We start from the raw sequence: 13,396 nt of genomic DNA, 5'->3' as shown, positions 1-13,396 counted from the left end.
GCAGCCAAAATCAGCTGCCTTCTTGCAAAAAAGAGAAAGAATTTCCATAACACAAATAAAGAACAAGGATGAGAGGGGATCACCCTGTCTCAAACCCCTTGAACTGTCAAAAAAACCTGTTGATTGACCATTTATCAAGACTGAGAATTTAGGAGAGGATATACATACTTTGATCCAATTCCTCCATTTCTAACCAAAATTCATCTGCTGCAACACAAAATCAATACATCTCCAACTAACATGGTCGTAGACCTTTTCAATGTCCACGTTGGGGACTCCCTCTCTTCTTCTTCTTGAATGAATAAGCTCATTAACAATAAGTACTGAGTCAAGCATCTGCCTTCCTGGGACGAAAGCACTTTGATTGTTTGAAATTACACTACGTCACTACCTAAAACCCCTTTCATTCTCTCAGCTAGAACTTTAACCAAGATCTTGCAAAAACTGTGTTAAGAGAATGATTGGCCTGAAATCTTTGATATTTACAGCCCCTTCAATTTTTGGAATGAGAGTGATAAAGGTAGTATTTAGACTTCTTTGCAGAGAAGCATTTGCATAAAATGCCTCGAAGACATTCAGCAAATCTCGTTAAACTATATCCTAGCATTTTACATAAAAGAGATTGGTGAGACCACCCGGCCCTGAAAACCAGCCGATAAAGTATTTCTGGTCCTTTATTTGCTAATTCTCCTCCGCCTGGGTTGGAAGTTTCTAAAAGACCAGAACTAAGCTCATTATTCAATTGGGTGATGATCTCAAGTGTTTTCCAGGTATTTGCTCACCCAAAGGCCCCTCCAAGATACAGTAGCCACTAGATCATTTGTGCAGGTATTCAACCCTTGAAAACCAGTTATAAACCTCTTTGGTGCAGGTGGACTCCATCGTTGGCTCAGTCCCTTTGTTCCAATTGTGGCATCAAATTCTCTACCACCTCTATATCCCTTAGCTTCTGTAGATCTTCTCTTCCAGGTGAGCCGTTGTCTTCTTCCTCTATCTTCCTTCCCTCTTTTATTGTTATCTCTTGTTCCCTTCATATCTTGTCACAACCTAGACCCAATCTTCCTGTAGTTTCTCCTCTCTTCTTTGGCTCTTCGTCAAAATTCCCTCTCTTCTTCAACTCTTATTGTCAAAATGGATTCTCAATTCCTTCGATCTAAGCCCCCATTTTCCAAAAATACCCCTCACCATTTGAAACCGCCTAGCATGGACTTGTTTGAGCTTTCTTCAAGGGCTTGGTACAAAGACGGCTCATAGAATTATGAATGCAAGATGTTTAACTTTTATTTATTTCTGAATCTTTTTGAAAATTTTTAAAATTGTGTGCCTCGCTTCAAAAAGGCACATGCCTCGGACACAAAAAAAAAAGCCCTTAGTGCTTTTTCTCACGCGTTGTGCTTCTAAAACACTAGGAATGAAGTCATTTTAAGAATCAGTTTGCACAATTGCTTATTTTTAGTGATTCTCTTGTGTAAAGTAGGTTTTCCTCCCTCACTTTTTCATGTGCAATTTTAAACCTCTCACACAAATGATTAATCTGAATACGAGTTATTTATCCCAGAAAAAGAAAAATACTTTTTGGAGAAAAGGAAATTTTCATTTAATAAAAACAAGTTCGCACAACCAAACAATCAAGACAAATCAGGATTAACCCTACACTTCTCCAGCATTTACCAATTTCTAATTGTTTAGTTTTGTGCCATCTGCTATCAACATGATGGTTTATATCATAGATCATCACCTTGTTGAGAACAACCACACATGGTTGGTTGGCAAGCGCCACTTTCTACAAAACGCAATTATATCGGGTGTGGAGTAGAACTTCGGTTTCCCATGGCCCAATTCTGTTACTGCTGTCACTACAACTGCTCAGAACAAAGTTAGCATGTGACTATTAGGGAACTTTGTCAGGGAAAAAAAGATAGAGAAGTTATAGTATGACACATTACACAGGTCAGTCCCATTAAGAAAATTATGAAAACAAAAGAAGATATAACCTTAAAAATATCTTTTATATCTAAGATGCTTAAACAGAAATACAAAAGTTGAGTGACAGGAAGAGAACTTATCTAGAATTACTTATAAAAAAAAAAAAAAAGAGCTTATCTAGAAAGAATTGACAAATCCAGAACCCAACAAACTCGTGCTAAAAATTAAAGCCATCAGAAATTAAAATTCCCAAAGAACACCAAAATAGAAAATAAAAATGAATAATCTTTCTTCATCTAATGCATTGAACCACATGAAATAAATTACATTGCAAATACAACCAACAAAAGGATTACAGTTTTTCTTTTTTCTTTTTTTTTTTGTTTGATTAGTAACGGTAACTTCATTCAAATTAAAATTTCAAAGTACAATTGTCACACAGTTGACCCCTTAAATGAGATAAATTACAGCAAAGCTCAAAAGAGATCTTCCCTAGTAACCCCTTGTTTAGCTTAGGAGTCAGTCAACCCATTTGTCGTCGGTCTGGAGTAGAGAGACAACACTCTTCCTTCTCCATCTCTTAGAGCTCCCCCAATGCCTGATGGACCCAGATTACCAAAAGAACTTCCATCAAAATTCAGCTAATCTTTTGATGTGCCAATGGAGCCCAATCTTCCAGAATTACAGACCTTGAACTTGGAGCATACCACAACATTCAAGCCCCTTAGTATATTAGCCATGGAAAATTCCTTGAACATGTCAAGAGTCTTCACCCAATGCTACCTTGATAGAGATGCTATCAATAATTTCTTCCTTAATCTTTCCTAGCCCCTAAAAAATTATGTTATTCCCTAGCCTCTCTACATTGTCTAAAGAAGCTTGCATCAAAAAGTCCTGCCATATCAGAGGGAGGGTTCCACCTACAACCAAAGAGATAAGAAAACCATTCCTGAATAAAAAGCAAAAGGTCAGGAGATTAGAAGCTGTGATACCATCTCTCCACAACCATATCAAAGGATACAAATATTACGGGAAAGACACCAAAATGACCTTCTATGTTGAAACATATCATAAGTGTTGATCTTCTTAAGAACTACCTCCCAGCAGAAGGAAGAGGGGTTGGCAGTGTTTGATAAATTCTTTGAAAGGGGAGTAATCAATCCAGGACTCAATTCTACTTTCATTGCCTTGGTGCCCAAGAAAAGTGATGCAATTCATCCTCATGAGTTTAAACCCATAAGGTTGGTGAACAGTCTACAAAATTATTGCTAAGGTTCTGTCATTGAGGATTAAGGTTGTTGTCCCCTCTAGTATCTCTCCAAATCAGGGTGCTTTTGTACATGGTAGACAAATCACCGATCAAATTCTAATTGCGAATGAGTGTTGGAGGATATTAGAAGAGAAGGAAAGAAAGGCTTCGTTTGCAAGTTTGACTTGGAGAAAGCTTACAATATGGGATTGGTCCTTCTTACTGGAAGTCTTAAGGAGTTTTGGTTTTGAGGAGAGATGGTGCAAGTGAATAAGGTGTGTAAGGACTTGCCATTATTCCTTGCTAGTGAATGGAACAGTAGTGGATTTCTTTCCAGCCATGAGGGGAATTAGACAAGGAGATCCTCTTTCTACTTTCCTTTTTACATTAATTATTGAGGTTCTTGGGAAGTTAACTTCTAAGGCAGATTCACAATAATTATTGAGGGGCTGGAAAGTTGGACATGGTAGAGTTCCAATTACACACTTGCAATTTGCAGATGACGCTTTATTATTCTATGAAGGAGGAGATAGAACTTGGGTCATAAACCTTAAGTTGACAATCCAATTATTTGAGCCTATCTCCAATCTAAAGGTGAACTTTGATAAAAGCTGCATAACAGGTGTTAATATGGAAGAAGGGGAAATGTTGGAGTATGCAAGCATTTTGGGTTGTGAAGTGTCACAATGGCCCATGAGATATCTAGGGCTACCTTTGGGAGAAAACTCAAAAAAGAGTAGTTTTTGGGACCCCGTGGTAGAAAGATTTTCTAAGAGACTTGCTACTTGGAAGAAAAATTATTTGTCTCTAGGAGGAAGGATTACATTAATAAGAGCAACTTTGGTGAATCTTCCCATGTATTTTATGTTTGTTTTCAAGATGTCGATTAATGTTAGTAGGAAATTGGAAAAATTGATGAGGGACTTCTTGTGGAAGCCAAGGGGGGATAAAAAGGATCAAAGGGTGAGCTGGGAAATAGTGAGTAAAAGCAAAAAGTTTGGAGGCTGTCTTAGGCAATTTACAAAAAAGGAATTAGGGAAGTGGCTTTGGAGACAACCTAGAGAAAAGTATAAGCATTGGGCAAAATTTGTGGTAGGAATACATGGGCTTGTAGCTAGACCTGTTCATGGGCCGGGTGGCTCGACGGGCCGGCCCGGCCCCCGGACGGGCTTGAACAGGTATATGGGCCCGCGGGCTTAACCTCGGGCCAAAAAGCCCAGCCCGACCTATAATTAAACCTAAGTAAAAACCCTAGTCGAGTACCCCTCTTTTTTTCACCTCTTTGCCTCTTTCCCTTCTTTTTTCCAGTTGAACCCTTCCTCTCCAATCTCCACATCCTCCACACTCCACAATTCTCATCCTCACACTCTCAGGCAGCCACAATCGGCAAGGCGGCGAACGATCACCGGCACAACAACTCCGACGGCGGCGGTGAGCTCTCTCTCTCTCTCTCTCTCTCTCTCTCTCTCTCTCTCTCTCTCTCTCTCTCTCTCTCTCTCTCTCTCTCTCAGATGCGAACTGATCATTGTCAAAATCGCAGGTCAGGCTCGCATCTCACAGACCACAGACACCGACTCACCGCGAACTCTCCGGCGAATACAATCACCGGTGGCGGCGGTGAGTCCTCTTACCATTTTATTCTATTACAATGTTTAGCGTTTACTGTTTACAATGTTTAGTGTTTACTCTTTACCATTTTATGTTATTGTTTGTCTTACTGTTTACAATGCTATTGTTCTATTACTGTTTACAATGCTATTGTTCTATTACTGTTTACAAATTACAACAGAATCTGCGACAACAATAGAATCTTAACTATTTGCTCAAGTCTTCAATACAAGCAGTAATGCAGGTGCTTCTTCCAAACAACTTTGACATTGAGTACCATCACTGACCATTCCAATTGTCATCTTCCACACTTGACACTTCCTCGTGTGGTGTATACATATATACCGGATTAAATAACTTGCTGCCAACCGTCCAAGTATAAATGGTGAAGGTTGATCATTTCAATAAGTAATACACAAATACGTAGACAAAGCAACTTGATATAAGATAGAGAAACTCACTATCAAGCAACATCACCCACGATCATCATATATCATTCTCACTGTGCAAACAACTAGCCATCCTTTATATTAGAATTAGAAGGTCTTCCAATGTTGAATTGTCGCTCCAGTTCTTTCAGCAGATCATCAATAGCCATTCGGTCTTGAGGAATCAACGCCTCCTCCCACCGACTTTGTTTTCTTGTAAACCTTCACTTTATTTATTTAGGACGAACGAGAAGAACTTCAGCAACGCAATTAATATCCAACTGTGCTACTATTGTAGCTTACGTTGTCACAACTTCTATTAGGACTCTGAGAGTTGGGAACTCGGGTTTCTCCAGTCAAGGAGAACCCAAACAGTTTACAGCCAGTTTTGGGTCCAAATCTTGAGTGGTAGGAGAAGATAAATTTTCTAGAGGCTTCAGCTCTTTTGCTGTATGATTTGAACCTGGATGGCGCTCCTCATCCCTGATGATATGAAAGAACTTTTGTTGTGCAGACACTAAAGGGTGGAAACTCCCTCTCTGAAAATTGGTCATGTATGGGTGCATGATGGGATTATGGTTTGATTTGTACACGTCATTAAATGGCACATGCATGGTTCCGATGCCATCTGGAGCAAGCGGGTAGTGATATGGGTTGGATCCTTGGTACATGTTGTAACCGAGATCATTTTTCCCCCAAGCATTAAGGTTGAACTCAGCACTTTTATATTGAATTTATATTCTTTTTTAATGTAAATAAATTCTGATTTATATTGATTATTGAATTCAGAATTTATATTTTTTTTTAATGTAAATAAATTTTGATTTATATTGATTATTGAATTTAGAATTTAGAATTTATACTGCATTTATATTCTTTTTTAATGTAAATAAATTCTGATTTATATTGATTATTGAATTTAGAATTTATACTGAATTCATATTCTTTTTTAATGTAAACAAATTCTGACTTATATTGATTATTGAATTCAGAATTTATATTGAATTTATATTCTTTTTTTAATGTAAATAAATTCTGATTTATATTGATTATTGAATTCAGAATTTATATTGGATAATCTGCAATTGGTTTTTTTTTTTTGCAGATTCAGAAATTATATTCTTTTTTAATGTAAACAAATGATTATTTTTCTTTTAGTTTTTTATTTAATATATGCTTGTCTTATTGATAAAATTAGAATTCATTATGCAAGTTATTTCATATTTAATAATTACTATCATGTCAATGGCAAGTGAAAATGCGGCTGCTAGAGTAGATATAGTTGATGATGACTATCAAGAGTTTGACCAGACTTCCACTAAGAAAAGATTGACATCTAAGGTGTGGGAAGAAATGGAAAAGATTAATTCGGAGAAGGCACGATGTAAGCACTGCATGAAAATATTACAAGGTAAGTCAAGTAAGGGAACTACTCACTTGAAGCGTCATTTAGAGCGTTGCCCTAGACGTAGAATTTAGGATATTAGACAGTACAAAGTAACTACTCAATCAAACACTGATGGGAGTACTTCTTTGATAAACTAGAAGTTTGATCAACAAGAGTCTCATAGGGCATTATCAATTTTTCTTGTATGTGGAAAACACCCTTTTACTACTGTTGAAGAACCTGGTGATTTTTTTAAAGTTCGTTGTTGTAGCCATATTTTGAATCTTATTGTGCAAGCTGGTTTGAAAATTGTTAATGATGTTTCTAAGATTCGGGATGGTGTGAAAAATATAAAGAAATCAGCTGCCCGGAAGCATAGATTTTATGAATTTGCTGAAAAAAAAATTCACTTAAACACAACTAGAAGATTGAGGTTAGATATGTGTGTGAGATGGAATTCAACTTATTTGATGCTTGAACATGCCATTTATTATAAGCAAGTCTTACAACATTGGGGGCAAAGGGATAATATTTTTAAAATGTTTATGCTTTCAGAAGAAGAATGGGGAAAGGTGGATAAACTTCACAAGTTCTTAAAGGTTTTTTATGATGTTACTTGCATGTTTTCTGCCACTAAGTACCCTACTTCAAACATTTACTTCAAGGGAGTGTGGATGATAAATAGACTTTGATGTTAGTAAGGAACCTTAGAATTTTAACTGACATGGTTAGAAAACTGAAAGAGAAATTTGATAAATATTGGGCTGAATATAGTATGATTTTGTCTTGTGCTGCTGTATTGGATCCTCATTGCAAGATTAGGTTAGTGGAGTATTGTTTTGATAAACTTTATGGGAATGAAGCTGAGGAGCATGTTAATGCTATAACTAAAACTCTCCATGATTTGTTTAATGAATACAAAGAAAAATTTTCCTCCACCTCCTTTGTTGGATTTTCTAGTCAATTTGACATGAGTGAGATAAATGATGATAATGATGGATTTGAAGATTATGAGCAATTTTTGAATTCAAGAAGAAAGATTCAAAGTGAAAAAACTCAGACATTTACTTAGAGGAACAAAACCTTGATATCAAAGCAGATGTTGATGTTTTGGAGTATTGGAATAAGAGTTCACTAAGGTATCCTGAATTGGCATCAATGGCTCGAGATATTTTGGCTATTCCTATTTCCACAGTTGCATCCGAATCTGCATTTAGCATTGGAAAGAAGGTGATCAATCCTTGGAGAAGTTCACTTAAGTCCAAGACAATTCAAGCTTTGGTTTATCTTGAAGATTGGCTTCATTGAATTTTTTCTAATAGATTTTCCAATTGTATGCAGGGGGATCAAGCTTGTTAGAAGAGAATGGAGAATCAAATAGTAGTCATGATGATGATGAAAATGTTGAACTTGATGATATGTTTTAAGTATTATAATAACATATATTTCCATTATTCATTTGTCATTTGACATGATAACAAATTACATATGTGACATGGGTACTGAATTTATCTCTTATTTTCTTTTGTAGGATGGCTTGGAACTTGGAACTTGGAATGTTCAATCTTGCTAGTGAATTCAAGAATGAATGGAGATGGCTAGAAGCCTAGAACATGTTTTGTTTGATATGGTCATATAGGCAATGAAGTCTTTTATTTTATTTTTGATAATAGCTTGGAACTTGAGAGTTGGAATATTCCATCTTGTTGGTGAATTCAAGAATGGATGGAGAACATGTTTTATGGATTTTGTTTGTCTTATTCAATTTATTTTTTTATGACTTTGGAGAAACATGAACTTGAAGTAATATGAATTTAGTTTTAGTGTGTGATGTTATTTGTAGGAATATGAACCTATATGATTTGCTCTTATGTGTTTTATTTCAGGTTTGCCTTGGTTGTATAGAAACAACCAAACAACAAGGAATATATTAAACAACCTCAAAGAAGGTTGTTGATTCACTTGATTGTAAGAAAAAAGAATGAAATTAAAATGGGTTATGTGATGTCCATTTGAATAAATTTTTTTTTATTTAAGAATGTAAAACTGTGTTTTAAAACATAAAAGAAAGGGAAAAAAACCATCTTGTAGGCCAATTGTTCATTTAAATAGGGGAAAAAAACATCTGAATTAAAATAGATAATGTAGGGAAAAATTCTAATTTCTTCTATTAGGTCGGACTTCAGGCTCGGGCTCGAGCTTTTTATCAAGGCCGGGCTCAGGCCCAAGTAGCAGGCCCGTTGGTCGGGTCGGGCTCAAGCTCGGGCCTAACATTTTTCCGTTAATGAAGAGTAAAAGCCCGGCCCGAGCCCGGCCCGGCCCGGCCCATGAACAGGTCTACTTGTAGCTGATGGTTGGGATGTTGGATTATTGATTATGGCTACTAGAGCTTCCCCTTAGAAGGTCATTCATGCTATATTCTCCCATCCTTCTTGCCTTTTGTCAGGTTCGACCTATGTTCTAGAAACCTCATAAAATTTTGGGAACAGGTGTGAGTGGGTAACCTCTCATTGAAAGATAAATTTCGATCAGTTCTTGATGAGTCTTAGACCAGAATATGAGATAATCACGTCCAACATTCTAACTAGGGGAACACTTTCAGATATTGATTATGTTTTAGGGGAACTTCTGAGAGAAGAGACTAGACTTCTCAACTGCAGTCGGGTTTGATGGGAAGATGGCTGAAGTTGGGGCTGAAACAGCCTTTGTTGCTCATGGGGGTAAGAAGCCAACCTCCAAGAACCTCTCCAAAACCCAATGCTATGAGTGTAAGGGTTTTGGACATATTGGATCTCATTGTAAGAAGAAGAATTTGTGTACCTAATGCAAGCAACATGGTCACATCATTCCAGACTGTCCAATCCAACCAGCTCAGAGCTCTCAGAAAAAGACTCGGCCCTGAGCTTATTAGGCTACAGATGGACCAGCAACAGAAAGGGTGCGTCTTCAGTGAAAGGTGAATTAACAGGTGTCATGGATGAAGAAAGGGTTCCACAACTAGTATCTCTTGCTATTTCCTCTGCTCTCTCGCTATTGGCTTGTCTGGTAAGTTCTCTGCATATTGTTCTTCCCTTTCACATGCTTGGATTATAGATTCAGGTGCCACCAACCATATGACAGGAGCCTATCTCAACCACCCAATCCCTTCCACTAAAATTCACCATAAACATATTATCACTGCTAATGGTGAAAAGATAGACATCATTGGTAGTAATGATCTATCCCGTCAACTGTCACTAACCAGATCCTTTCCTCTCTCCAAAATCCTCTTAGTACCCAACCTTACTACTAATCTGATTTTTATTAGCCAACTTGCTGATGAAGGAAACGTTCTCACCTTTTCTCATGATGGTTGAATGATACAAAACCAGTACACTAGGAAGGTGAAAGGGAAGGGGCGTAGGCTGGGCCATCTGTTTAAGCTGGAGTTCGAGAAATCTCAATCAGGGGCATCCTCAGCTTTACTTAGTTCTTCTTTGTCTGATTCTCTATTGAGTTATAGAAATAATGTTTGAGATTTATGGCATAAATGATTGGGTCATCCATATTCCCAAAAATTAAATTTTTTGTTTGACTCTGGTTTGATTAAGAATAAAATTCCCCCTATTGATACTTTTGATGTTTCTTGCACTACGTGTTGTTTGAGTAAAAGTCATGTCTTACCATTTCTTCATACATCTGAACATGCCACTAAACCTTTTGAGATAATACATAGTGATGTTTGGTCTACTTCTATTACTTCACGATTGGGGTACAGATACTTCATATTATTTATTATTATTTATAGATGATTGTACCAGATATACTTGGATTTATTTTCTACGACACAAATCAGAAGTCTTTGGTGCATTTAAATTGTTTCATACTATGGTGCAAAATTGATTCAAGTACGATGTGACTATCCTCCGCTCATATTCAGGGGGAGAATATAGAGATGGAGACTTCCTGGCATACTTGAGTTATGGAATTTAGTCTCAACGCAGCTGCCCAAACACTCCACAACAAAATGGTGTAGCAGAACGAAGGAACTAACATATTCTCAGTGTTGTGCGGACATTACTACAGGAGTCTCATACTCCAACTTCGTTTTGGGTAGAAGCAGCCAGCGCAGCCGTGTATTTGATCAATTTTCTTCCATCCTCTGTTCTAGACAACACTTCTCCCTTCCAAAAACTTTTTGGTTATCCCCCAGATTTCTCTAGCCTTCATGTTTTTAGTTGTTTTTGTTTTGTCCATCTTCCTATTCGTGAACGATCCTACTATTCGTCGTATTTTGATTTCTTGGAATGTTGTGTTTCTTGAACATATCTCCTTCTTTGTTGGGATTGCTAGATTGTCTGCTCCTTCCATCTCTGTTTTGCAGGACTTTGATTCAAATGACACTACTACATCCTCAACTGAGAGAGATCTTATTGTCTTCACCCGCAAGTGGCTACGTGTCTCGGCTCCTGCGCCTACAACCCCCCTTCCACCCAGTCCAGAGCATTCATCTCAGATATCCTTTGTAAGTGATACCTTGACCCAAGATCCTCCTATTTCAAATAGTAGTTCGGTTATTCCACTTCGTCGTTCTACCCATATCTCTCGACCTCCTGACCGCTATGGTTTTCCTTCAAACTATAGTTCATTTTCTGTTGTACTTTCTTCCACAAATATCCCTAGATCTTATCAACAAGCCATTAGTGGAAAGAAGCTATGGATGTCGAAATTCAAGCCCTCCATGAGAATGACACTTGGGATCTTGTGCCAGCTCCTCCAGAGGCTTCTATTATTGGAAGTCATTGGGTCTATATGATCAAACTGAAATCAGATGGCTCTCTTGGTCGATATAAGGCCCGGTTAGTTGCCCAAGGATACAATCGGGAATATGGGATTGATTATGAAGAAACATTTGCCCCAGTCGGTAAGTCACCATAGTTCAGACTCTTATGGTCATTTCTGTTGTTTATTCCTAGACTATTTACCAATTAGATGTAAAGAATGCGTTCCTTCATGGCGAATTAAAGGTGACAGTCTACATGAAAGCTTCACCTGGACATTGCAATGATCCTTCACCTGTCTGTTGCTTGAAGAAGTCTTTATATGGCCTGAAGCAAGCACCCAGGGCTCGGTTTGAACACTTCCGAGTTGTTGCAGCTAGGTATAATCAGAGTTCTTCTGACTACTCCCTCTTTGTTCAGAGAAGACCCTAGGGTATTACTACTCTTCTATTGTATGTTGATGACATGCTCCTAATGGGGAATGATCATGACGGCATTTGTGAGCTAAAGTCTTTACTTCATAACTCATTTCACATGATGGACCTGGGTCCTCTCACTTACTTCTTGGGTTTAGAGGTTCATCGTAGCAGTCGAGGGTATTTTATTTGTCAACAAAAATACGCCTCTAATCTCGTCAAACTAGCTGGAATCATTAATGAGAAACATGTTGATACCCCCTTGGAGCTGAATGTCAAGCTATCTAAATCTGAAGGCCTCATCATTCCTAATGCTACCTTGTACAGTCAGCTTGCTGTCTCTTTGATCTATCTTACTATGACCAGGCCTGATATTTCACATGTTGTGCAGGTCATCAATCAATTTGTCTCTGCCCCGAGACAACCTCATATGATTGTTGTTCGCCGCATCATCCGTTATGTTAGAGACACAACCTCTCAGGGGCCGTTTTTCTCTTCCTCATCATCCATACAGTTGAGGGTTTATGCTGATGCTGATTGGGCTGGTTTCCCTGACACTCGTCAATCCACTACTAGGTGGTGCGTCTTCATGGGTGACTCACTCATCTCCTAGAAGTGCAAGAAATAGCAAACTGTTTCTAAGTCTTCTACTGAAGCCGAGTATAGAGCTATGCCTTCTGCATGTAGTGAGATTGTTTGGCTGAAGTCACTTTTCATGGATCTTGGTATTTCTCTTCCTACTCCTATCCCTTTGTATGCCGACAGAACTATTTCTTGACACCCCTAGATCTGTTTTCTTCTTGCTCTGAATTTAGTTCACAGCTGATGTATTAGTAAACCACGGGGTAGGAAGGAGTCATATATTTTGGGCTCAATTGTAATGGCTAATTTCTACTATGGAGAGTTAAGAAAGTTTACCTCTCCTGATCTTGTAATTGTTCTTTATTAACTTTAATGAAATTCTGTTATTGATCAAAGAAAAAAAAACAGAAGGCCCTAATCTTTGGGGGTACAAGACTACACCAAACTTCTTATGCTAGAAAATACCCTACCAAGCTAGTTGAGTAGAGGACACTGAAGAAAGAGGAACAAGAGAAGACACCCAAAAGAAAGCCAACCAAACCTTTTTTTTTAAGAATAAAGAAAAATTTTATTAATAAGAAAAGGAGATACAAGTTGAGAGGTGACAAGATGGTACCCCACCAATAAGGACAAACTGTTCACTATTACAGTTTTGTATTTCAAGAACATTCAAAAATCCCCCTCCCCCCAAACCTGACCTGCTAATTTGATCAAATTCAGGGAGCACCAAAACCCAATCCAACACAAGTTGCCCAATCAAGGCCACAAGAAGTTCAATGTTTCTGGACTTGTCTTCAAACAATCTCCTATTCCTTTCATTTCAGATAACCCAGCACACAGCAAAAGGAATACAGCTCCAGACAATCCTTGCTTTCCTACTTCCATTGAGCCATGGCCAGGAAGAGAACAACTCTGCTGATGTCCTTGACAGGAAAACACTAACCCCAAATAGGAAAGAATAGAACTTCCATAAAAAATTTGCAACCTTGGATGAGTAGAACAAGTGATGAATAGACTCTTCACCCTAGTAGCAGAGGTAA

The 13,396-nt window shown here is 37.9% G+C and overlaps 1 protein-coding gene across 2 annotated transcripts in view; it reads right to left on the bottom strand.

Annotated features, from left to right (window-relative positions):
* LOC148870262 (tRNA ligase 1-like) overlaps positions 1 to 13,396 on the bottom strand; it is a 150,820-nt gene that overhangs the window by 110,606 nt on the left and 26,818 nt on the right. For both annotated transcript variants that reach the window (XM_088973552.1, XM_088973551.1), the window contains exon 7: positions 1,739 to 1,862. In XM_088973552.1, coding sequence (XP_088829678.1) covers positions 1,739 to 1,862 — 124 coding nt within the window. The remainder of the gene's footprint in view (positions 1 to 1,738; positions 1,863 to 13,396) is intronic.

The sequence above is a fragment of the Nelumbo lutea genome, chromosome 2 (genome assembly GCF_056320005.1).
Source record: "Nelumbo lutea isolate HS-2025 chromosome 2, American lotus-T2T, whole genome shotgun sequence".
Taxonomy (NCBI): Eukaryota; Viridiplantae; Streptophyta; class Magnoliopsida; order Proteales; family Nelumbonaceae; genus Nelumbo; species Nelumbo lutea.
This window is presented reverse-complemented; position numbering and strand designations above follow the sequence as displayed.